The following is a 24993-nucleotide window of genomic DNA, read 5'->3' as shown; positions in this document are numbered from 1 at the left end:
TGAGTAGCCGAGGAGGTTTGTAACAGCTCCTGCTCACGTGGAATTTGTTACAGATCCTTTGCCTGCCCTAGAAGTACTTGCTGTGCTTTAAGCCACAGGCATCCTGAGTTCTTACGGCAATGTCTCACCAATGCAGAGGCCAAAAATCGCTGTGGGTTAGTCCTTTGCATGTCAGACTGTTCATTTTTTGGGGAAGGGGCAGAGAGAGAGATTTGGAAAAGGGATCAGCCAAAGAAGTTTGTTACCCAAAGCTATGGGTGAAAAATGCCAAACACGTCAAGTGCTATAAAGATGCAAAGACAGGTTCTTGTAAAACTCTGGACATCGCAGAGACTCTGGTATCTCAGCAGAGCAGCAGTGCTGAGCTGAGTGCTGTGTTGGGATCCCGTGCTGGCTGTGGGAGACACTGCAGAAGGGGATGGACGGCTTTGTGCATTGGGCGGTGGGCAGGAGCAGCTCCCGAGGCGTTTCCTAACATTGGGTCAGTGCTAGTTTAATCCCCAGTGCAGCGTTTGCTCCCTGCTGGGAGGTGCAATTTTGCAGGAGCGTGGAGTCCCAAGTGCGTCTGCCTTGAAAGCCTGCCTGCGGCGTGAGCAGAGGGAGCTGCAGTTTGGCAAAGGCAGCAGCGAAGACCGTGCTGGGGCACGGTGCAGGTGTTGCTGTGGGTGCTGCGGCTGGCTCGCAGATTTGGGCTCCAACAGGATGTGCAGACTCCGGGATGTGAGCAGAGAAGGTGTGGTGTTTCTAAAGATACCCTTGCAGCAGGGGAAACCTCTCTTGGGTCCCAGATCAGAAAAGGATTTAGTAATCAGCCAGTCTGCATCTCTGTTGGGTTCCTCACTGGCATTTTTCAGGGAACGATTCAACTGTGCTCACTGCAGAGGTGGTGTCGGGGACAGGAGCACCCCAGCTATGCCCTGTACTCGGTCCTTGCTGTAGACCCCGCGGGAGAGGGGGCTGCAGCAATCCCACCGCTGGGAAAGTGCCGAGGTTTGTGTGCCTGCCCTGTATGGCAGACTTCGCTAATCCCAGAAATCTGCCTTCAGGATTGCCCAGGAATAGCCCAAACCCTTCCTGTTCCAATCCTGTTACCATCTGGGAAGCCAGGTAATTTTTCCTGGTCTGATTTAGTTTCTTTAGTTTCAAAGCCAGCTTCAACCTTGTGGGTTTTCTGTGTGCGTTTGTTACCCTTTTGCCTGGAATAACTGTCTAAGCACGTGTTTGGATTTGAATATCCAGCCAAAGGCAGATCCTAGTGCTGGCAAACTGAAATTTGTGATGGAGAACTGTGTTAAATTTTAAAAGAAAGTCGTTAACTCCCGAGCCAGCCAGCTGAATGTGCAGTTTGCTGGAGACTCGAATAGAAACGCAGGTTAAGGTCAGTCCCCAGGGGTTTGAATGTTAAGAGGGAAGTTAGAAAGAGTTGGCACCTCGCTGTTGGGAGCCAGTAACGAAAGGGGCCGTTGCACGCACCACTGCCACCATCTTTTCCCGGCATGGAATTTAATTTGTAACTTCCTAGTAGTGGAGCTCTGCTCCCTTGGGACATTTATACACTGTTTTTTTTCCCCCCCTCCTTTACAGTAGTGCCAAGGTCAAAGGCTCGTGGCAGCTAAATCACAGCTTGAGCGCAGGACGCTGGTGCTTGGACGTTGCTGGAGAGCGTGACCGTCCCGCGTGGGAGTCATGGAGCAGCTGGGACAGCCAGGGCTCACGCGTGAGTGCTCAGATGATTTCTCTGCTTAGTTTGCAGCGCTGCTCTGTCTCCTGGGTGAAGGATGGATTATGACTGTGTGGGTGCCTGGTTATCACCACGGAACCAGATCCTGGCACTTGGAGGAGATGGGGGACTGTATCTCCCTTTGTGGGGTGTTGGAGATGCCCAGCTCCTTGCAGGATCATGTTTGATCTTGGGGCTTTCCGCTAGCGCCTTGCACTGCAGGATGGAGCAGTCTTGAATCTGCTGGGTTTGAGAGTTAGGAGTGATTTTTGCAGACAGTGAGCCTCAAGCCCTCTGGGAGGAGGGTGTGGGGGACGCCCATGGCCTTGGAGTCCCAGAGTCCCACAGAGACTCTTCTTTACTATTATTTTTTTATTTTGAAAAACCCTATCTCATGGGATTCTTTTACCCAAACCTGCCTGCTTCAGATAGAGAGACAGTGCATTTTGTCACTGTCCTGTTTGTCTTTCCTTTTGCCTCTTAAAAGCATTTTGCAATAAAACATGGAGAGGGGAGGCTTTGTGCGAGCCTGGGGAGCTCCTAGGAGACAGGGTGGCATGTAAAACACCTCTCACCACTTGCTGCATGTGCCGGGAAGAGCTGCAGTGTCGGGAAGGAAAAACACAAGCGGTAGTCTTGATGCTGTTGTGGGGATGTGCGGTGAAGGAGACAAGGACATGGCAAGGCTGGGCTGGTGCACACTCTGCTTGCATTAACAGAGGTTCAGGATACCTGGGACTGCAGAGCGGATCGTTGCTTGTTCCCTCAGTAGGACACCTTGGTGTTGCGTGTCCTGTGGGTTGAGATGTGCTGTGCTGGTCATTGATGGCTGGGGATGCTGTGCACTGAAATATGCAATCTCAGACTATTTTTTTTCAGGGGCAAGTAAATTTGCTGGGATAAAGGTTTAATTTTGATGGGTGACAGATGGAGATCACTGGGAATGTCAGCAAATGGATTCAGCTGAACAAACGAGGGGAGGAGTTTTTGATAAGCTTGAAGGGAGGGATGTTTTGAAGTGCCTTAGAAATTACCCTGTATCCCTGAGCAGTGCCCATCCCACCTCTGTGCTGGTTCCTGATTGTCCAGGACAGTGCTTTGACACCTTTTACCTGTGTCTGTGGTGCTCAGGCATCAACAGGGCTTCTGGAGGATGTGGTGAGGGATAGAGGGATGTTGGGGACAATGGCAGGGTTCTTCTTCAACCCTCCTGTCCAGGAGGTGACAGCAGCACTGACTGTGACCCCAGGCGGTCCGGGGTCTCTCTTCTGGGGACCTCCATCTGCGATCTTGCTGTTAGACACAGCCATAAGAGAGGGGTTTTGAGCCCCTGTGAGGTTTCTCTGCAGACCCCAGGGCTGGGATGACGAGGGGTCCCCAGACTCTCCCTGTGGGGAGGAAGGGAGAGCTCTTGTAATATTCTGTAATATAAATACATGTGACTCAGTTCCTCTCCCAGGTTCATTGCCAGTGCTGCCTGTGAGGACAGGGGATGAAGGTGAGGATGGGATGAAGGGGTTCATCCCCTCCCCAGCTCTGTGTCCAGGGCTGTCTCACATGTCGGCAGATGTGGCTGGGATGTGGTAGAGGATGTGACACCTCCAGTTTCAGCTCGTTACCATTTGGATGAGCTCTGATGTTGGTGAGCTCTGCTGGAGCTGAAGGCTTCGCTGCTGGGGAAAGCCAGACCTGCTCCGCTGGCTGTACCCGTGTCTACAAGGAGAGCACAGAGCAGGCCATGGGGACGTGTTTCTAAATGCCAGGGTGCAAATATCTCCTTGGCAGCTGGGACAGGGAACTGCAGGATGTTGTGTCATAGGCTGCGTGCTTGGCCAGGTAGTCTCGTTGCTGGAGAGCTTGCGTGTGGTGCAGGGATGTACTCCTGGCTGCTGGCAAAGGACCCGTTTCCTCTCTGGGGCTCCATGTTCCCCTCCTTCTGTTTCTGGGTTTTGTTGACTGCATTAATCCCTGCCTCACAGAAAGCAGCTGTGCCAGGTGTGGGAAGTCGGCTACTTGTTATGGGCAGAGATGCTTTCATCACACAGCCCCAAGAGCTGGAGCAGCCTTTCCCCTCCTGTGTCCACCACGCTCCACCAGACTCCATGCTCCAAAGCCCTGAGCTTGCTGCTTCGAGTGCCTGTTGGAGAGGCAGGAGCCAGCAGTGCTGGCTTCCCCAGCTGCCCGTGGGTTACTGGGTCCTGAAGGATTCAGGAGCTCTGGAGGCTGCAGGGTAGCACTGGGAGCTATGGGGCCAGCAGGCAGCCAAAAGAGTTTAGCTGGTGGCCCAGGCTTGCAGGGTCTGGACCAGCGTCACCAGACTGCATCTTCTGCTTGTCTCCCATGCCTCTGACATTGTCAGCCTTGCTGGGAAATGGGGATCCATCTTTCCCCTGTACTCAAATCCAGCAGTATTGTGAGAAAAGACATGTGTTGGAGCTGCTGAGCAACCAGAGGTTGTGGGAGCTCCTGGTGCTCTGGCCCTGCCTGCCCCACAACTGTTTTTACTTGTCAAAATGTCCTGCACTGCTTGTGCATCCTCTGCATTTTGATTAGGGCAGCAAAGGCCACTATGGTGCTAACAAACAAGCAGCAATTAAAGAATAAATCACATCTTTGTTAGGGGCCCCCTCTTTACCCCACCCTGAACTCTGAATCCCTGCGGCTGGAGACAGTGGGAGGTGATGGGGGGCAGAGCTGGAGCCCGCTGGGCTCCCAGGCATCGCTGCCAAAAGGCTGAGCAGCCGGAGGGCTGCTCAGCTGTGCCGACAGCTCTCACCCACGGTTGTGCCCTGGGCTGTGCAGGAGGTGCAGGAGGCTCCAGCAATGCAGCATCCATGGGGATGGATCTGGGTGCTTCCCTGAGCTGGAAGGCGACTCTCGCAGCCCGAGTGGACTCAGCTCTGGGCCTTTTTTGCTCCACCGATCGCTGAGCTGCATATCATATCACAGTGCCTCGCTGCCGTGCTGTGTGAAGAAGGGATGAGGAGGCACCTGGTCCCTTTCCACCACGGGGCAGGAGTTTTGCGTGGGAGCTGCCAGCAGAAAGTCGTGCTAGGCCTTCACAGGCTCTAAATATCTTAGGAGGCAAGTAAAAGAGCAAGTGGCGTTAGCTGGCTGCTTGCCTGGGTGCCTTCTCAAGGCCCCTGCGGGTTGCCAAGGTTAGGCTGAGCACTGCGGGGGGCAGGCAGCCCAAACAGCCACGCTCTTTGTCTGGAGGCCTTTGGAGACTGCTGGGTCATTATTTGTCTCTCCCCTGACACCCAAAGGGGCTGTGATTTATGGCGGCGGTACAATAGGTGTCTGTTGGCAGTGATGGATTGGGCTGTGCAGAGAGCATCCCTCCTTCCTTCCCTCCCTTGCTCACTCTGTGTCCCTTCTGTTGCAGTTTCAGGCAGTTTTGCTGGTGTAAATTCAGCTGAATCAAGCCAGTGGCCCTGCCAGAGAATAAGCCAAACTTTGGGGGAAAAGGCAGCTTTTCTAGTGAGCAAACAGCCTTTCCAAGTTGCCTGCCTCTCTGCACCAGGACCCTTTGGCTAGGGGCTGTGAAGATGGAGCTGGGGGGATGTTTTGGGGTACCTGAAGGCATTGGGCAGTGTGTGCTAGGTGCCGTAGGTCCTGGTACACGCTGCCACGTCATGGGGCTGAGTGGCACATCCTGGCTCCGGAGGGCTCGGTCTTGCGTCAAAATCACAGGTCAGGCTCTTTTGCTTTTATGGATGGGGTGTGTGTGTGGCATGGCTCCATCATGGGATGAGGGACGCTGCTCTGTCCCGCTGCCCTCGTGGGGGAATTAACCTGTGACTCCACAGCTCGGGCTGTGTTTGCACTGGGTCTGCATAAGAGCAACATAAGACAGTTATGCTGCACTAATCCTGCACTGCTTATCTCTGTGGAAGAAGCCTGGGCAGATGTTTCTGATCCTGAAGAGTTACTGGGCCATGCTGGTTCCTCTGCTCTGTGCTGTGGCTGGGAGATACCTCTCCATCAAGGCTCCCATTTCTGGGTCTGTGCACTTTTGTCTCTGTCAGCATGGGATCCCGTGGCAGGTTCCCGGGTGGTGGTTTGATGGCTGCGAGCGAGGAGGGGCAGACTGGGGCTGGTGTGCCATCTGCAGGGTCCTGGCCACAAGGAAACCAGCCGATTCCTCCTTGTGCAGAGCCTCCCTGCTGCTCTGAGCCCGAGCACATCAGCAGGTTGTGGGCTGGCAGCTGGATCTGAGCTGGAGCCTTGCAAGACTGTCCTGAACACCCAGCCGTGGCAGGGCAGCATCTCTAGTGTCCTGGAGAGCTGCTTATGGACTAATGAAGCCCTGACGGGCTGGTCATCTGTTTTAAATATAATAAAATATAACAGTGCCAGCAGAGCCTCTGGGATGCACTTGGTGCGTGGCACGTAACGGGCCATGGCCAAGGCTGCAGCTGAGATGCGTGCTGGGGGTGACTCCCTGTGAACATGGGTCTGTGTTCTGCTGTGACGCTGGATCTAGTGAATCACCGTCACTCCTCTCCTTTCTGCAGACAGGCAGGGCTGGGCAGTGGGGTGATGGTGTGGGACAGATGTGCCACGCTGCCAGCACGTGCCACGTTTGCGCAGAGCTGGCCAGGGGAAGCTCAGTGCAGGAGACCTGGCAGTGTGGTATTCGGGGGAAGGCTGGGGCAAGGTGGAGACATACCCATGTGGCAGGTAAAACCAAGGGTACTGCAGAGCCCGTGATGTCCCCTGTGTCCCATCTCCCGTCCTGCTGTGTCCTTTTCTCATCTCTTTTCTCTCGCAGGGACAGGGCAGAGTCCCTGGCTGCTGGAGCTAGAGGGTCTGCCAGCCCTGACAAAGGGGCGACACGGGGCTGTACGATCCTCCCTGCGGAAGCAGAGGGGACCATCGGGGAGCAGGAGGAAGATCAGCCATTCACGAGTGAAGGGAAAAGGTAAGTGATGGGGTGTGAGAGGGGCTGTGGGCTCAACCCGGCCAGGAGTGTGTGGAGGGGCGACCATGGGGAGGAGTGGGGGGGTACGTGTCCAGCACCCTGGACTCTACAGGAGATCTTGTCCTTTTCCATCCCAGAGAGGTCAATATATTTAGTGTTACTTCAGCTGGACGCGGGCTGGGAAATGGAGGTGCCTGCACAGCACTGACAGCAGCCATCCACGCTGGCAGCACGCCTGCTCAGAGCCTGTGCTGGGCTGCACCCTTGTCTCTCCTGACCTTCACTTGTCAGGGCTGAGCTCTCCCATTGCCCTCCTCTGCCTGGGCACAGGGAGGCAGGACCTGTCAATCGGCCGCTCTCACCCAGAAAGCTGATCCAGGCTCACCACAGGTCCCCCACACTGTTGTGGACCCTGTAGCCTCGCAGCAGTGCCATGAGGAACCGAACTCATTGAGCGTGGCATTTCCTGCAGCATGGGACAGTGTGGGAGCAGGTCCACTCTGCGGGGGACTCTGCTGGAGATCAGTCCCCCTAGGATCCTGCACCGTGGGGAGCAGGGCTGCATGGATCCATGGGTGGGAAGCAGAGAGTACTGCGACAGACCAGCCTTTGGGGAGGGTTTTTTTTTTTCAGAGAAACCATCTCCATCATTCCTCCACACTCTCCAGAGCTTGTGCTCAGCTCTGGGTGCCTCCCAGTAAGCTCTGGTGCAGCGTCCGGAGCTGGTGGGTGCATCGCCAGCTCCCAGGTGATGGAAAGGGCTGCTCTGGGGTCTTGCAGAGTGACCCCATGAGCCTGGGGGGCTGCGTGCCTCTTTCATTGTCATATGAGAGCCAAGCAGGTAACCCATGCCCTGCCATCCCTCCATTTCTTGGCTCACCCCCACAGACCAATTCTCCTGCACCCTTTCCTTGCCTGCAATAATTTCCCCAAAGTGCTGTGAATGCTGCTGTCCCGTGTTGCTCCGGCGGGACAGTTCCCCAAACAGCTGAGCATGTGCTAGCAAACCCGATGGCACTAACAGTTACGGGGATTACTTACAGCCTGTCACACTGCGGAGGAGAGGAAACCTTGCAAGGTTTTCCGCTTTTCCCAGGAGCTCGTTCCTGGCGCATCGGCAGAGTGGCTGTGGGACGGTGCTGGCGTGGGTCTCGGGTCCGCAGGGGAGGGCAGAGCGCTGCCCGCATCCTTGCACGTGGCTGCGGCGCGGGGCTCGGGCCTGTTTGCTCAGCCAGGTGCGGTCCCCGTTCAAATCCGCGGGGCCAATGGGAGCCGCGGCGTTCAAACGTGCGGCGGTTGGACGCGTGTCCCATGGAAACCCGGCTGCACGGCTGCCTGTCACTCCCCGCTGAAACGGCTGCTTGGCTTTCCGGGGCTAGGCAGGGAGGGCTCCAATTACTGGCTAATTAGAGGTGTCCTGCCATGGAGCCCGGCAATGTCCACAGAGTCTCGCTCTGCACCCGCCAGGCTGACCCCCTGGGAGCTTCTTTCTACCTCACCACGTTCGGTAAGCATTGAGCCTGCAGCTCCAGGGAGCAGGGGGTGCACGTGGTGCCCGGGGGATGTGGCTGTGGCCCTGGCTGGTGCGGCATGGGGAGCCGCAGACCAGAGTGGTCATGGCCAAAGCCTGGCGTGGTAGGAACCGGCTGGAGAGCTGCTCTCCGAAGGCATTAAAGCTGAGCGGCAGCCTGCTCGCTTCTGCCTCGCTGAGCTGGAATAATACATGGCTCCATTGAGCTGGCGAACCGGGGAGCGCCCTGAAACCAAGCTGCAGCCGCTGAGGTGTGCGGCAGCAGTCAGCCAGATGCCGAATACCCAGGTCATTTTGCCCTCTGGATGGGCACAAGCTGGGATTGCTGCGTAGGGCTGGCTGGAGCTGTGGGTCCCATTAGGGCAGAATCCCAATTTCCTTCTTTGCTCCTTGTGGGTCTTTCTGCGGCTGCCTCAGTTTTGCTGCATGGGCTTGAAGAAGCCCAGGGGCAGTGGTGGCTTGGCTCTGCAGGCTGGAGCTGGCCCGCTCCGAGCCCTGTATACCCACCCTGCGAGCAGGTGAATTTGGCAGCAAACGTCGTGGCTGTTGCTTGTGGTGTGTGATGGCTTGTCAGCAGCCCTCTTACGCAGAGGGAAGCTGGGTGCCCTTCCCGGGTGCCACTTTTTAAGCAGCAGTTTTCTTTCAAAGCTTCTGCTTGTTTTAGCGAGCAGGGCAGGCAGTCATGCAATGTTGCTGTTAAAGAGGCTGCAGGGAAGCAGAGAGGGTTACGTGAGTGGAGCAGGGCGTCCCTTCCCTGGGCAGCCAGGGATGCTTGCTCCTTCCCCCTTTTGGCTTGTAAGCGTCAAACTGCTGAGGCCAGCCTGGAAGCTGAAATCCTCCTGTCTTTGTCTGTAGGACTTATGCATGCCGAATAATGTGAGTTTTGTGGTGCCTCTTGGCTCTGTAACCAAGTCTGGGCCAAGCATCATCTCTGCAGCCGCAGTTCCCTTCACGGGCTGACCGTCGCTGGCAAGACGTGACGTTGCGTGCTCTGAGCAGGAGAGCAGTGGCAGGACAGGGCCAGCACTACCCTCTCCATGTGGGTGACCACGGAGAGGGTCTTCAAAAGGGCTGGTGCCAGGGCCGAGGTTGTAGATGGTGATCTCGGGGTGCTCTGCCTTGTGCCCATGGGGATCTCCTGCCCAGGCAGTTATCTGACACTGCTTTCCTCTGGTAAGAATCCCCCCTGGTGTGTGCACTGATGGTTCTTGGCTGTCCCAGCCAGGGCAAAACCTGCATTTTTCCTACAATAAAACAGAAAAGCGTTTAAGGAGCAGAAACCCCAATTTTCTATTTGTGAGAGATCATTAGTAAGGAGCAGATTTTCTTGCCTGCTGGGTCTGCTCCCAAAGGACAACATTCACGTGTCCCCTCCCTTAGCCTGGCAAACTTCTCTCATGGGTGGGAACCTGTTTGATTACCATCTTGTGCTTGTTCATACCCGTTTTTTCCCTGTTCTCCTTGTGCCAGCTTTGTTCATCAGCTTGAATTGCCTCTCCTGGCCCTGTGGAGTCCAGATGGACGGGACCTGGGTGCCCTCTCCACTGCAACCCTGAGCCTTGCTCTCTGTGATGGGGTGTGCACTCAGGAGCTGCGTGTGGGTCCTGTTGTGAGACGAGCTGTCTGCTCTTTTGTCTCCCTCTGGCCTTTCTCTGCACCTATTTTCATTTATATTAACCTTTATTGAACACAGGTGACCTGGACAAGCTGTGTCAGGGCCTCTCTGCTGAAGCTGTTTCCCTTAGTTCATGTTAGGGATGTATCAAAAGAGATAAACCGGGGGGATAATGTTTCTCTGACCCTCTGCTCTTGGAGCGAGGTGGGAATGCAGCCCAAGAACTTGCCTTGATAGGGGTTGTGTTTCTGCCCACCAGGTCTGGAGGAAGGTTACTGCTCCATGCATCTGAGAAAATGCAACTGCTGCCACTGAGCCAGTCTGTCCAAGTGCAGACGTTGGTACAGCAAATCCCTCCCACCAGCTCAGGCTGGATCGGCTCTTTCCGACAGCAGCTTCCCTCTCTGATCCCAGCCCCATGCAAGCACTGGAATTGCTACAAAGCCAATGAGTGCTTCCCCGACATGAGCAGGCTGGGACCCCTTTGGGGTCAGACAGGCTGGCTGGGGCGTGCTGGGCGGTGCGATTTGTCCCTTCATGTGCTTTGGAGATGCTTGGGAGCAAATGCATTAAGAGGAAACGTCATCTGTTCCTGATGAGAAGGAGAGGACCTTTCCCACCGATACTCCCAAATCCTTTCTACTGGGGCCAATTTGTGGTACTGCTGAACAAGGCAAAACTGCCCATTTTCTCCCTGCTCCCCTCTCTTTGGTGGTGGTGTAGCCTGCGACACTGGGGCCACGGGCACTGTCCCTGCACCAGAAGCAGCAGTAATGCGCACGATGCACGAGGCCGCGGTCCCGTCTGAGCCGATCCCTCATTGTGCAGAAGCCTTGGCCCCACATGCTACCCCAGGAGCTGAGCAGCCCCAGCCGTCCCCGGCCAGGGCTGGGCGTAGAGCTTCCTCCCCCCCAGAATTACCCAGCACAAAAGCTTCCTTTCTTCTCCCCAGGGCCCATTCATTACTGGGCTCACTCTTCGTCATGCTTGGTTAGACGGGGGCATTTTGCTTTCGTGTTGTAACGGTTGTTACATGCTAATAGCGGAACAACGAGAGGGTTCCCACAGCGTCAGAGATCTGGAGATAGCAGAAGGGTTAAAGTCTTGGTCCAAAAGGCTGGGGTGGCATGATGAAACTGGGGGACAATATTCTCACTGTTGTAAATCAGTATTAGCGTCAACAGAGCTGTCCTGATTTACCCCACCTGGCTCTTGTCTTTACTTTCTCACCTTGCTCTCACTTGCACATGTATAAGTGCACATAAAGACATGCATTTCCACATGTGCACACACATGTGCTCTCCAACATGCAGATGCACACATGGACACACACGTGAGCTGAAGAGATTTGAAAAATTTCTGGTTTTTTGAGTGAAAAAATAAGTTCTCTGAATTGTTTCAGGTTAAACAGTCCCATAAGATACCCCCACCCGAGCAAGCCTAAGCCCTTGGGTGTGTCTTTTGCAAAATGAAGTGTTGGTTTTTAATTTGAAAGATGTTTAGATGTCTGTAAATGATGTTTACAACTTTATTTTGTTTGTTGTTTTGTAAGCTGGAAAACAAGTGAAAATGGGATATTTTGCTTTGGACTAAATGGTATGTTGTGCTAATGATGCTTTCGATCTTTTGATTCTCCAGGAGCATTGGGAAATGTTTAGTTTTGGGTTGATCCAGAAGAATTACACAGATTTCAGACCCTGCATCACCCTTAAAATCTGCACATCCTATCCAGGCTGGCAGGCGGCAGCTCCCAGGGAACCCCTGTGGGAAGGTGTTCAGAGGGGCAGAGCCCTCTGTGCCCAAGCGGGGCCAGCGAGCCGGGGGCTGGCAGCCCGCTCTGCACCCCGGCAGCGTTTCACCCAGACCCTGACAAATGCCATCGGCTGAGTCTTCGTGCCAGTCTGAGTGTTGTGGATAGATTTTAGGGCTGATGCAGAGTCACTAGTGCATGGGAAAACGAGTGTATAACTGTAAGTAAGCTGGCAGAGCAGGGCTGCCGCCCTGGACCCGTGCCCTTGCTCAGCAGGGGTTTACACGTGTGGCTCTCCCCGGCGCTGGCTTCCTGCGCAGGGTCTATGGCTGGCTGGGTTTTCAATGCTGGGAATCAGTTGCTGGCAGACAGGTCCAGGCAGTGCTGAAAATCACAAATTGCAGCTCCAGATAAGAGGTGGGAGCTTAGGTATCTGGCATGGGCATTTCGAAAGGCAGTGGGAACTGCAGGTTGGATTTGGAGCTGTGTAAGAGCTGGATTTTATTCTCAGCTCTGCTTCAGAGTGGCTGTAAGCAGTGTATTCTTCTGGAGTTGTGGACGCTGCCTTTGCAGGTGGTGACTTTGCCTGTCGCCAGCCAAAGGCGTGTTTCGGATGCTCCTTCCTTCGTTCTTTCTTTAGAAATAATCCCATCTTGTCCTTGCGCCTCTGCAGAGGGGTTTCTGGATTCAGAGGCCTGCCTGAGTGCCCCTGGCCTTTGTACTTGGGTTTCAGCTGATCCTGTCCCAAGTAGACAAGCTCGTGAGCACAGAGGTTGGATCTGCCCGCGTAGTCCACACTGAGAGCAATTCCTCAGGAAGATGCTCAGGCTGAGCTGAGTTACTCTGGTCTGTTCCCTGTGGGACCCTGGTCTGACACTTCCCTGGCTCCATCCCTCCCACCTCCTCTCTCTGCTCCAAGTCCTCCCTTCCCCTCTTACCTTAGGTAGCTTAAAAGGCACTGATGGATAGAAATGTCGCCCGCTGGGCTGCCATCTTGTACAGGTGGGCTCTGCAGCACCCATGAGGGACTGCTGAGTCCCACGGTAAGCTCTTGCTGCTGTGCCGTGCTCTTCCAGTCCATGTGGGGAGAAGTCTCCTCCTTAACGGCTGCCTGTGGAGTGGGTTAGGTCCTGGGTCCTCCTGTAACAAGTCAGATCAATCTCCTGCTCCAAGAAAGATCCTGTCACTCGCTCCAGGCACCAGATCTTCGCGCTTTGAGCTCTCTTTCTCTTCTATGTTATTCTCTGCATTGTTGAGGGGCAGAAGTGGACGCCCCTGTGCTCTCATTAAGATCTGCTCTTTTGGCCTATTAATGACTGTTGGAACCATCTTGCCTTTGATCTCTTGAGTGTGCTCCTTGCTCTGCTCACGATGATGATGGGCAGCAGGTCCCCTGCAAGGCCTGGCAGCCGGGAGCCGGGCACCCCAGGCAGACCCTGCTTCCCAGCTTGGTGGATGGCTGTGGGTAAGCCAGTGCATCGGGGGCAAGGGGGATCTCCATCCAGACCTGCTCCAAAGTCATATTTCTTTCATGTAGCTCCTCAAAGCTCTCCCCTACCACCACCTCCTCATTCAAAAGCTCTCAGTGCTGTTGTGCAAGGAGCCAGGCACTTCCCCAGAGGTTCTGTGTCACTGGGAGCCAGGGGTCCTGCTTGGTCCGAGCCCTCCCTGGGCTCTGTGGCAGAGGGATTGCAGGATGGTGGAGCATTGCTCTTCCCTGGGGGTTGGCTGCTCCTGGCCTCGTTGGCCACCTGACAGTTGTTCAGTGTCAAAACACGACTGAAACCATTCTTGTCTAATCCTAGATTAAAGCAAGTATTGACTCCTGGTTTTAGGAGATTATCTGTCTGCTCACTATCCCATACTGTATGGGATCCCCAGGAAATGCATGGAGGCTGCAATGTGGGTGCTCTTGCCGTGCTTCGATTCCTGGGGGCTGGGTTTGTGCTGCGAACAGTGCTGCATTAGTCCTTGTCACTGCGTCTTCTCTGCTCGATAGTGCCGGTCATAACAAACTGTTGCTGGACGTGACAGTCAGCAAAGGGGTTTTTAAAGCTTTCCTGTTTCCCCCAAACCACCCTGGACAGATGAGGCATGCAGTAGGGCAAGCAGGGAGGAGGCGTGCGTGGAGTGAGGTCCTGCAGCAGTGGATGGACGAAAGCGGGTTAGTGCCACGGCCCAGGCTCCCCCAGTGGGGCCAGCCTTGGCTGACCCTGCGCCGGCATGTTCCTGTCACCAAAGGCACTGGTTGTCCTTGGCATTCGTCCAGGCCATCTGCAGCTTGGCCCGCTGTCACCTTCTGCAGGGGTGACAGCCCCTTGCCCCCACAGAAGCTCAGGGGAGAGGCAAAGGGGAAGTTGAATCTGGGCTGGGGGGAGGATTTGAGCACACTGCATCCCTCTGTTAAACAAGGGCTAATTCATCCCACAGCGACTGTTTCATCTTGGTGCTCCCGGTTCCCCTCTGCCATGGGCTTGTGCCTCCTGCCATCAGAGTTTACTGTGTGCTAAGAAAACAGTTTTCCGGTTTTCATGGAATGTTTTTGCATCTGGAGCCGTAAGACATGGGGCACACGTGCATGGGCCACATACAGGAGGAGCTGGAAGCCATTGTGCAGCAGGAAAACTATGACATAGTTGCCATCATGGAAACATGGTGGGATGACTCACACAACTGGCGTGCTGCAATGGATGGCTATAAACTCTTCAGAAGGGATAGGCAAGGAAGGAGAGGCGGTGGGGTAGCCCTGTATGTCAGGGAGTGTTTTGATTGCCTAGAGCTTAATGATGGTGATGATAGGTTGAGTGTTTATGGGTAAGAATCAGGGGGAAGGCCAACAAGGCAGATATCATGGTGGGAGTCTGTTATAGACCACCCAACCAGGATGAGGAGGCAGACAAAATATTCTATAAGCAGCTGGGAGAAGTCTCACAATCGCTAGCCCTTGTTCTCGTGGTGGACTTCAACTTAGCAGATGTCTGCTGGAAATACAATACAGCGAGAGCAGTCTCGGAGGTTCCTGGAGTGTGTGGAAGAGCCCTTCCTGACATAGCTGGTGAGGGAGCCAGCTGGGGAAGGCACCCCGCTGGACCTGTTGTTTGTGAACAGAGAAGGACTTGTGGGTGATGGGATGCTTGGAGTTTAGTAAAGCCTTTGACACTGTTTCCCACAGCATTCTCCTGGAGAAACTGGCTGCTCGTGGCTGGGACGGGTGTACTCTTTGCTGGGTAAAAAGACTGGCTGGATGGCCAAACCCAAAGAGTTGTGGTGAATGGAGTTAAATCCAGTTGGCGGCCGGTCACAAATGGTGTTCCCCAGGGCTCGGTATTGGGGCCAGTTCTGTTTAATATCTTTATCAATGATCTGGAGGAGGGGATGGAGTGCACCCTCAGTAAGTTTGCAGACGACACCAAGTTGGGCGGCAGTGTTGATCTGCTTGAGGGTAGGAAGGCTCTACAGAGGCATCTGGACAGGCTGGAGCGATGGGCCGAGGCCAATTGTATGAGGTTCAACAAGGCTCAGTGCTGGGTCCTGCATTTGAGTCACAACAACCCCATGCAATGCTACAGGCTTGGGGAAGAGTGGCTGGAAAGCTGCCCAGTCGAAAAGGACCTGGGGATGTTGGTCCACAGGCGGCTGAATATGAGCCGGCAGTGTGCCCAGGTGGCCAAGGCGGCCAATAGCATCCTGGCTTGTATCAGCAATAGTGTGGCCAGCAGGACTAGGGCAGTGATTGTCCCCCTGTACTCGGCACTGGTGAGGCCGCACCTCGAATCGTGTGTTCAGTTTGGGCCCCTCACTACAAGAAAGACACTGAGGTGCTGGAGCATGTCCAAACTAGGGCAACGAAGCTGGTGAAGGGCCTAGGGTGCAAGTCTTAGGAGGAGCGGCTGAGGGAACTGGGGTTGCTTCAGCCTGGAGAAAAGGAGGCTGAGGGGAAACCTCATCACTCTCTACATCTACCTGAAAGGAGGTTGTAGCGAGGTGGGGGTCGGTCTCTTCTCCCAGGTAACAAGCGACAGGACAAGAGGAAACGGCCTCAAGTTGCAGCAGGGGAGGTTTAGATTGGATATTGGGAAAAATTTATTCACCAAAAGGGTTGTCAAGCATTGGAACAGGCTGCCCAGGGAAGTGGTTGAGTCACCATCCCTGGAGGTATTGAAAAGACGTGTAGATGTGGTGCTTAGGGACATGGTTTGGTGGTGGACTTGGCAGTGCTAGGTTTACAGTTGGACTCGATGATCTTAAAGGTCTTTTCTAACCTAAACGATTCTATGATTCTATGACTTTCTTGGTAGCAGAAAATGTGTCCTCCCACGTCTTTCCCCTTGTCTCCCTGAGCGATGCCCCCGTGCCCAGGGGTGGGGAAGCAGGATGGGTTTGGCCCCGTGCAAGCCTCAGAGCCACGGGGTCCCTGTGCTGCCGAGTGCCAGGGGCGGTGGGCAAGCCCTGCCTCCTTCACCTTCGTCTCTCCTCTCCTTTCCTCTAGGCCAGCTGAAGCTGTCCATCGAGGTGCGGGGCCGGATCCTGGTGCTGCACAGTGAGTATCTCCCTGGGGCGTGTGGCGAGGTGGCCCCAGAGCCATGGTGCGCTAGTGATGGGGACAGCACTTCTATGCCCTTTCTTCAAGCTCTTTGGAGCTTCGTGGCAGCTGTCGGGAACAACTCTGTGGTAGAGCAGTACGACTCGGGGCTCTTTGATTTAGAGGCCAAACTGAAATTTCCAGGTGACCATGGTGTGTTTTGCATCCACTTGTATAAATTTTTTTCTTTAACTCCATGTGAAGAGAAAAAAGGCAAATATAATTTGGAAAAGAAAATCTGAAATGCTTTGTCTCCTCTGAAATGTATTCTACATCAGCCAAAACCATTTGCCAGATTTGCCAGGATTTCCAAATGGTTCCATTGCCTCCAAATGCTGCATTTTTTTAACACCAGCAATGTTTCTTTAACAAAAGTATTTCACCTGGTCCAGGCTGGAGTTGCTGTCCCTCAAGCCATGGCGTGTCCCACTGGGGACAAGAGATGGTTTTCTTTCTCTGGGGACTCAGACTTGGCCACCACTGCTGGGTACCAGCGCAGGAGAGTGATGCATCATCTGGGAAACTGTCTCCATTGCAGCCATGGGGCAGCTCCTAGGGAACTGCGGCACTGCAGCTTTAATGGTGTTCATTAGAAAGGCCAGTGAGAGTGCTGGAACTAGCTCTTTTCTTCAGGAAAAACCTGTCTGGAGACACTTGGGGGGCCCCTTAGGATTGCTCCTGCAGTGAAGGATGTAGGTGTCCTGGTCTCCTGGCACAGAGCTCTTTCTACCGGGGGCTCGTCAGGGCTTCATGATAAGTAAATAGTTAAAGAATCAAGGAGAAAGTCAAGAGTTTGAAGTGGTCAGAGTAAAAATTCCCTCCCTGTGAACAGAGCAGGCTCCTTGCTGCCCTGGATTTGGGCTCTGTAGGGTGAAAGGAAAACAGGGGCTGGGACTCCCAGTGCTCTCAGGGGTGGCTACCCTTTGGGGGGGAAAGCACCCCCATCCCAGAGACCTGCACAGCAGGGCAGGAGGGATAGAAAAGACTTTCTCTTGAGCAACATCCCACCTTACAGCCCAGCCCCACCCCTGCCTGGTTGTAATGAAATGGGGGCAGAGGATGGGGCTCAGTCCCCCCCCGGTGGGATGGGGGAAAGAATCGAAAAGGTAAAAGTGAGAAAACTGGTGGGTTGAGATAAAGACAGTTTAATAGGTAAAGCAAAAGCTGCGCACGCAAGCAAAGCATCACAAGGAATTCATTCCCCACTTCCCATGGGCAGGCAGGTGTTCAGCCATCTCCAGGACAGCAGGGCTCCATCACGCATAATGGTGACTTGGGAAGACAAACGCCATCACTCCCAACTTCCCCCCCTTCCTTCTTCTTCCCCCAGCTTTTTCTATGCTGAGCATGACGTCCTATGGTATGGAACATCCCTCTGGTCAGTTGGGGTCAGCTGTCCCGGCTGTGTCCCCTCCCAGCTTCTGGTGCGTCCCCAGCCTCCTCGCTGGTGGGGTGGGGTGAGGAGCAGAAAAGGCCTTGACTCTGTGTAAGCACTGCTCAGCAATAACAAAAACATCCCTGTGTTATCAACACTGTTTCCAGCACAAATCCAGAACATAGCCCCATACCAGCTACTATGAAGAAAATTAACTCTATCCCAGCCAAAACCAGCACACTCTGCCTTCAAGCTGTGTGCGGTTCTGAGGGTCTGGCACAGGCTTTACCCTAAATCCCTCCATCTGGAGCAGCCCCAGTGTGAGCTGGGTGTGAGCCACTGGTGCCTCCAAAAGAGGGTCTGGGAAGAGGGAGATGGTCCAGCAAAGAGGCAAAGGAGGCTGAAGGTCTGGGACCCGACATCCTGCTGCACATGCTGGATGCTTAGGGTACTCGGTGTGGGCAGGAGGAGGCTGGGTGATGCGGTGCTCCGTCTTACTTTTTCATTCTCCACCCCAACATCTTTAAATCCAAAGCAGGTCTGGCTGGAGGAGGAAGCTTTTGGTGCAGCCTGTCCTCGGGGAACCTGCAAACTGCTTCGTGAAGCACCAGAGGGTCTTGCAGAACCCCTTTCTCCTTGTGCACTGGGGTTTCTGTCAGGCTGAGCGTGTTTATTAGGAGCACATATCTGTCTCTGACAAAGGCAAAGTCACTGCTGCCTTGCTGGGCTTGTTAGGAGGGAGCTTAGCCTTGTTCTGACAGCCTGTCCTGGGCTATCCAGACTCTGCTGCACATCTATCGCCTCCAGCCACACGGCTGGGAAGCGCAGGATTCCCAACTGTCGGCAGCATTGCAACGCTGAGTCCCTGCCGGCGGGGCTGCCATCAGGACGTGGCCATTGATATTTAACTTGATGATACATTTGGCTCCAGGGAAGGGAGCCCAGAGCTGTATGAAGTGAGGCAAATGAAATGCAATTTGCCATCTGGATGCTGAATTGCATCTGCCGCCAACCTCACCACAGACGCTTGTATTTATAGCACGGGTGTATTAAAGAAAAAAATACAATGAAATCCTTCACCTGTTTGTGGGTGCCCAGTGAGACCAGGCTGCTGGGGAGGTGCACACAGGGGGTAGGAGGTGGGTTTGGCCCCACAAGGAAGGAGCACCCCGTGGAGCAGAGCGCTGGAGCGTAGGAAGATGCCTTCCCTGCTGCTTTGGGGTGTGACCGTTTCGTTTCCTTTCCAGTTATGGAAGCAAAAGGTCTGATGGGACAGGAGTACCGGACCTGCGACTCCTACGTGAAGGTGGGTTCTCCTGGGGCATTGCTCAGGGAGCTTCATGCTTTCTTGGGATTTTGTGGTTGGCTCCTCCAAGCATGCTCTGGGCTGCCTGTCCCTTCCCTTTCCTCCTCTGTCCTGCTCTGGCCGAGCATCCAATACATGCAGGGAGGTGACTGGTCTCTTGCCCAGCGCTGGAGGGCTCACGGGTTTTGTTGGCACAGTGTCTGCATGAAGCCAGAAAAGCGGAGGATAGGACCCTGCTAAGGGCTGTGTCCACCATTCCTTGCAAGAGCATCCCAGTGGGTGCCCAAGGACTGGTGGGGATAAGTGTTTGGCCAGCACAGTGTGGCTCCGGGCTCTCCTGGAGGTCACCTTGGCAGGCTGCTCCCACCGCGGTGTGCACAGTGCAGGAATTATCTCCCCTACAAGGGGACTGCAAGTCAGAGACTGGCCAGCAACATTTGTGTACATCAGTCCTTGATTTTTCTGCTCTTTTCCTTCCCTCCCCTGCCCTGACGAGTTCTGTAACGCAGTCACTTGACATGCATAGGGTAAGGTGATCTAAACTACCCGTTAGCACAGGCTCAGCTGGATCTTTGAGGCTTAGCCATCCGTAAAAGTGGCTGTGCCGGTCTCCTGCCACTGCAGCGGCAGAGCTGGCAGCTGTGTGCCAGTGCTTGCTTTGAGAGGGCTAACACGCTGCTTGTTTTCCTCTGTAAAGATGTCGATCGTGCCAGATGCTGACTGGAAATGCAGGCAAAAGACGAAGACTGTGCCAGACAGCAAAAATCCTGTCTTCCACGAGCACTTTCTTTTGTGAGTATGACGGGGCAGAGGTAGCTCTGACCCATCCATCAGCGCCGCGTTCACACTGAGCAGCGGGGGACCCACGTGGCTGCTGTCCCGGGGTACCCTCTCAAAGCCAAGACCCCGTGTTTGCTTTTGCATTATGATCTATAATAAACACGCATCATGCATGAGCAGGTCTGCTGCTGAGATGAGGAGTGACAGACATTATTCTGCTGTTTTTTATAGCTGAAATGCCTTGAACTTTTGGGCAGAGCTCTGCAGAGGCTCCCAAAGCTGTCAGCACACTGCGTGGCAGCGGCGCTCCCACACGGTTGGACTTTCTTGCTGGGCAGGAGTTGGGCAAACACACTCCATTTCCTAGACCTTACGCCTGCCGTAGCATGGGCATTGGTATTAATGAGGAAGGTAAAAGGATTTCCTATAGCTACAGCATGTCTCTGCATGGGAAAGGAGCTGTATGGCTCGTTGTGTTTCGGTAGAGCTTGTCATTGCTGGCTAACCAGTCTGTGTCAGACCTCTGTCCCCATGCAGCATTTAATCTGGCACAGGATCGTTGTTTTGGAGCATGAAACGTGGCTTGTTCCTTGCATTTACCCTCTGTTATTGGATGTGTGTCTTTCTGCAAGATTATTTTTCCCCTTAAACCACCTGAGCGGTGTCCCCAGCACCTGCCCAGGAGAGGTCACATCCCTTTGCAGTTGTCTGTCAGGAACGAGTGAATTAGTGCAACCGTGGCTCATTTGAGGAGGTTACCATTTGGGGTGACGCTGCAGTGCTCTGTGCAGAGAATGGAGGAGAAGACCTGGCTCTGAGGAGGGCGAGGGGTCTCCGGCTGCGAGGGCGGCCCTTGCCGAGCACTCCTGGGGAAGGTCAGTGCTCACGGGCTGTCCCCTCTGCTCGTTACAGCCTGGTGCAAGAGGAGTATGAGCAGAAGCGTCTCCTGGTCACAGTCTGGAACCGAGAGAGAAATTCCAGGTAAGGGGCTGCCAGCCTGCCCTACAATCTCTTTCAAATGAGGCTTGCGTGGCAGTGACCCTGCCATCTCTTCTGGCCACCCCATGCAAGCTCCTCCAGCACCCTGGGCTTCGAGGGCTGGCCCTGAGGTCAGGGCTGCCCTGCATGAAGGTTGTGGGTCAGCGAAGCGGGGGGAGCTGAGCAGCGGGGCTGGGACCTGCTGGCGGGGTGCCCCGGCCAGGGTCATTCCCATGGGCAGCCCGCGCTGGTGAGCACCACCCATGTGCAGGCTGGCAGAGAGGAAATCCAGCCCTTGCCGCTCTCTTGTTGGCATTGCTGCTGCTTCGTAGCCATCAGCCGGACCAGCGTTTAAAACTCCTGCAGCCACTCACACCTGCACTGCTGGCTAAAGCCAAGTGGGGCTGGAGCCGGGCTCTGGGCTGGGGACCTTCCCTAGCTCTGAGGGCAACGCAGTGAGGAGGAAAGCCCAGCAGCAAGGGGTCTGGCACCTCGCAGGCTGTGCTGCCTGCTCAGGCAAGTGGCATCTGTCTCCTTGGCCAAGCTCCTGCTAGCATCAGGTAGGCTGGAGGTGACCAGGATGCTTCAGCCCAGCTCCTCCTTGCCCCTGCTGCAGCTGAGCCGTGTGGTTACACCATGCTTGCTCAAAGCATGGAGAGGGAGGCACGTCCTGGGCATTGCCTGGCTCCCGGCATGGGCAGGGATGTTTGCGGGGGTCCCTACAAAGGGGTGCATGTGGGGAGCTGATCCCTGGGGAGTTTTCAACAAGTGTGTGCTGACAGTCTCCGGCTCTCCTGCAGACAGAGCAAACTGATCGGCTGCATGAGCTTTGGCGTGAAGTCCCTCCTGACCCTGGACAAGGTACCTGCATGCCGGAGCACAGCGCGTGGGACTGGGGCCTGGCTCTCTCAGGTCGGTGGGTGGATGTAGTGCACCCGTGGGGCAGGAGCAGGCTTCTCCCACCGTGGGACAAAGATGCTCTGAAGGTGCCCAGGGAGTTCCCTGGTCCCATTCCCAGTATGGATGGCCACTGTGAGACTGACGTTGGTGTGACTGCTAGAGGAAGGGACGGGGAGGCTGTTAGAGGAGGGATCCTAGGACAAAGGACCGTCACTCCCTTCTGCAGCCACACAAAGAGAATAGCAGCAATTGGGGGTGCAGAGAGGTGGCCCCAGCGAGTGCTGCCTGCCCTGCTTGCCGCAGGGCTGCCTGCGGGACAGGAGATGGGGCCAGCCTCGCTCAGCCTGGCACGTGTCACATCTGACACGTGGTTGCTGGGTGGTGGCCGAGCGGGTGCGATGGTGGGGACGCACTCCTCCGAGGAGGAGCCTGCCTGATTCCCTGCGCTCAGCAGCCGGGACTTCACCAGCTGAGGTGGTGGTGGGCAGAGGGCAAATGCAGAGGTCTCGGGCTGTTCCTGGAGGCAGCGGTGCTGCCAGGCTGTCTCTGTGCCAGAATCCATGTCCCCAGTGCTGCGGATTTGGTCACAGTACTGCTGCCCCAGCCTGGCTGCTACTTGGTAATACAGCTTTCACATCAACTGGGTTTGCCTTCCTAAAAAAGCCTGCAAGGCTACTGCTGCAAATGACTCCCGCCGACCCACTAAAACATGGAAATGTTTCATCCTAGCTGCCAGTGGTTAGGGATTTCATCCCTGGACAGCCCTGGTCATGTCCTCGGGGCCTCTGCTCTGGTCATATTTGGCCTCCCCAGAGATGTCCCTTCCTTCTGAGATTTTGGCAGTGAGTTTCACAAAGTGTCTTTGCGCGCAGTATTTGTGGGTATAGCACCCACGCACAGCACCCTACTCTCACAGGGATGGGAGGAGGATGCTGGGGGCATGTGGTCTTCCTGGGACCTCAGCAGGGCCTGAGATGAGCTGGCCCTGTCTCCTGGGTGCTGCCTGATGCTGCTGGATATCCCACCCTTTCCTCAGTTTCCTCGCTGTGGATTCAAAACGCTCATTTTAAAATGGGCCCCTTCCTCTGGCCTCTGGGAGCGTGGTTCCTGCAACCCCATCTGACTCCTGGGCTTGGTCCGGGATAGTTGGTCCTTCTGGCTTCTGCCGGCTGCCCAGGGAGCAATGGGAGACAGCGGCAGCTCGCTGGAAGAGAGGCAAGGGATCGCCAAGGTCAGCTCTGTCCTCTTGGCTGCCCTTGCCACATGGGTATGGGACAGGGACAAAGGGACCCCCACTGCGCAGCACCCAGCACTGCTGGAGGCTGGTTTGGGCATCCTCCTCTGGCGATAAGGCTGGAGCCATGAGCTCCCTGTGAGACTGCTGGCTGCTGCAAACACGATATGGACAGTTTTACCGGAGACTGGCTGTTTTTCTGCACCTTGTCTCCCTCTAAAAACCTAGAAGCTTGTTACTTCAGTGATGCTTGGTCCCTCCTTGCAGGGGGGATCGAATTTTAGCTGTTGCTGTATCCTAAGAGAAGGACTCCAGGCTGTGCCTCTGTGTGTGAGCAAGTCTGGGCAGCCTCTGTGTACTGGCCTGGGGCAGCTCCTGCAACGGGACCCCTCTGGGACTATGGGCAACCAGACTGAGTTAAACTGGGGTGGGTATCTGCCTCTGCATCGACAGCTTCTTTCCTCCCACCCAGGAGATCAGCGGCTGGTACTATCTCCTCGGGGAGGACCTGGGCAGGACCAAGCACCTGAAGGTGGCTGCGCGGTGGCTGAAGCAGAGCAGAGGTGCGTCTCCCCACTGGGATGTCCCAGGGAGTGTTGGCAAGGTTTGGAAAAGGAGTCAGCCTCGTGTCCGTCCCTGTGCTGGCACGGAGCAGCCCCCAGCCCCATGGCACCTATGCCGCCATGAGCACTTCTCAGCCCTGTGATGCTCAGTGGGCACCGGGATCCCAAAAGACTGGCGTGGGGGAGATCCTGGCCGGTTCAGCAGGCCCTGCACAGGCACTGAGCTCTCCCCTTCAACCCTCGCTCCTATTTACCTGTGGCTGTCCGGGGCTCTGTGGGGACCCCAACATTGCAGCCACGTCTCTCCCTCTTGCTTGGTCTTTCATCGTGCTGATTCCTGCCTCTTAGACTTGGGGTTGAATCCCATGGTGGGACTCTGTTTGGCTCCTGGGGTCTGTGCAGGACGATGGGGAGCTTTTTCTCCTGCCTTGGTCTTGCTGTGCTGCCAGGGCGTGTGGAGGAGGACAGGCTGGCACAGAGCAGGGTGAGACAGCAGTGCCTGTCCCAGATGTGCAACCACCCCGCAGCTGCTGCCATGCAGGTCTGCCCCAGCCTGGAGGAGATGTGCCCATGACATGTAAAGATCTTATATATAGTGTGTAGATGCAGTGTGGAAGCAAAGGGATTGTCAGGAGATGTGTGCTGTCGGGCTGATAGGGCCTTTCCCTTTTTTTTTTTTTTTTAGAGCCAATGCTGGGAAGTCAGAGTGCCGCGCAGGAAAGCCAGGATGCTGTGACCATGACGCAGCTGAAGGTAGGTATGACAGGGCTATGACCCACCAGGGGTGCGAAGACGTGGGGTCGGGAGCTGGCTGGCAGCAGAGGGGTTTCAAACGAGCCGAGGGACAGTGTTAGGGAGGGTGATGCTGAGGTGGGAGCTCTGTCAGTCTCCCTGTCGACACCATGGCTTTCATAGGCAATGAGTTATCCCAATCAAGCACCAGTTGGTGGAGATGGGTGATGTGGGTAGTAACCCCACACTCGCTCCCCATTGCCATACAGGGACCTCCTGTTTTTCCAGTATATTGCTACAGAGACAAAGCACCAGCCATTGACTGGGTGGGGACTGGGAACGATGGGGATGGGGCTGGCCGGCTGCCTGCCACACAGCATCAGTCCCTGGCCGGCTCTGTGTCTCCGTGGACGGGTGCGTCTGCTCCCCTCCTCCTTTCAGGACCATTTGCTCTGGGAAGGGAAAGGCCCATGGTGGAGCCTCGGTGATTTATAGGAAAGGAAAGGATGGGAAATGGGAACACAAACACATGGCTCGCATCGGAAATTGGGCTCAGCCGGCCCCGTGATTTATCTGTGCCGAATTCCGCTTTGCTGCTTCCCTCAGCTGCATTTTCAGTTATTTGTTTTAAAGCATAGGATTGAGCAAGACAAACAAAGCCAGCGCCCCTCTCCTCCCTTCCTCTCCGGCAGTCGCCACTGACTTGAAAGATGGTGGCTGGGAAGGAAGACCGATCCTCCTTCCAGCTCCAGCCTGGCGCTGTGGCAGCCTGGGACAATGTGCCCGGAGCAGCCCCGGGCAGCACCTCCGACAGCCCCACCACGCTGCCGGGTCCCCTGGGAGCGCTGGGGCTCCTCGCGCTCCCTCCCCAGCCTCCCCTGGCCCTGCCGCCCCAGCTGCTGTGCAAGGGAGCCCGGGGTTTGGGTTCCCTGGAGCCTTTCGTCTCTTTTTCCATCCCTGTGTAGGAGTGTGGAAGGTGCTTTCTTCTCCATTTTGCAACCCT

At 55.4% G+C, this 24993-nt stretch overlaps 1 protein-coding gene across 1 annotated transcript in view; it reads left to right on the top strand.

Moving 5' to 3' along the window:
• Positions 1-8066: 8066 nt before the first annotated feature.
• RGS3 (regulator of G protein signaling 3) overlaps positions 8067-24993 on the top strand; it is an 82359-nt gene continuing 65432 nt past the window's right edge. The window contains exons 1-8 of the mRNA XM_050907926.1: positions 8067-8151; positions 16030-16080; positions 18745-18803; positions 19501-19595; positions 20496-20564; positions 21362-21422; positions 23168-23258; positions 23944-24011. Of these exons, the coding sequence (XP_050763883.1) occupies positions 8067-8151; positions 16030-16080; positions 18745-18803; positions 19501-19595; positions 20496-20564; positions 21362-21422; positions 23168-23258; positions 23944-24011 (579 nt within the window). The remainder of the gene's footprint in view (positions 8152-16029; positions 16081-18744; positions 18804-19500; positions 19596-20495; positions 20565-21361; positions 21423-23167; positions 23259-23943; positions 24012-24993) is intronic.

This window comes from Gymnogyps californianus, chromosome 18, assembly GCF_018139145.2.
Source record: "Gymnogyps californianus isolate 813 chromosome 18, ASM1813914v2, whole genome shotgun sequence".
In the NCBI taxonomy this organism is placed as follows: Eukaryota; Metazoa; Chordata; class Aves; order Accipitriformes; family Cathartidae; genus Gymnogyps; species Gymnogyps californianus.
The sequence above is the reverse complement of the archived record's forward strand: the minus strand, read 5'-3'. Positions and strand labels throughout refer to the sequence as shown.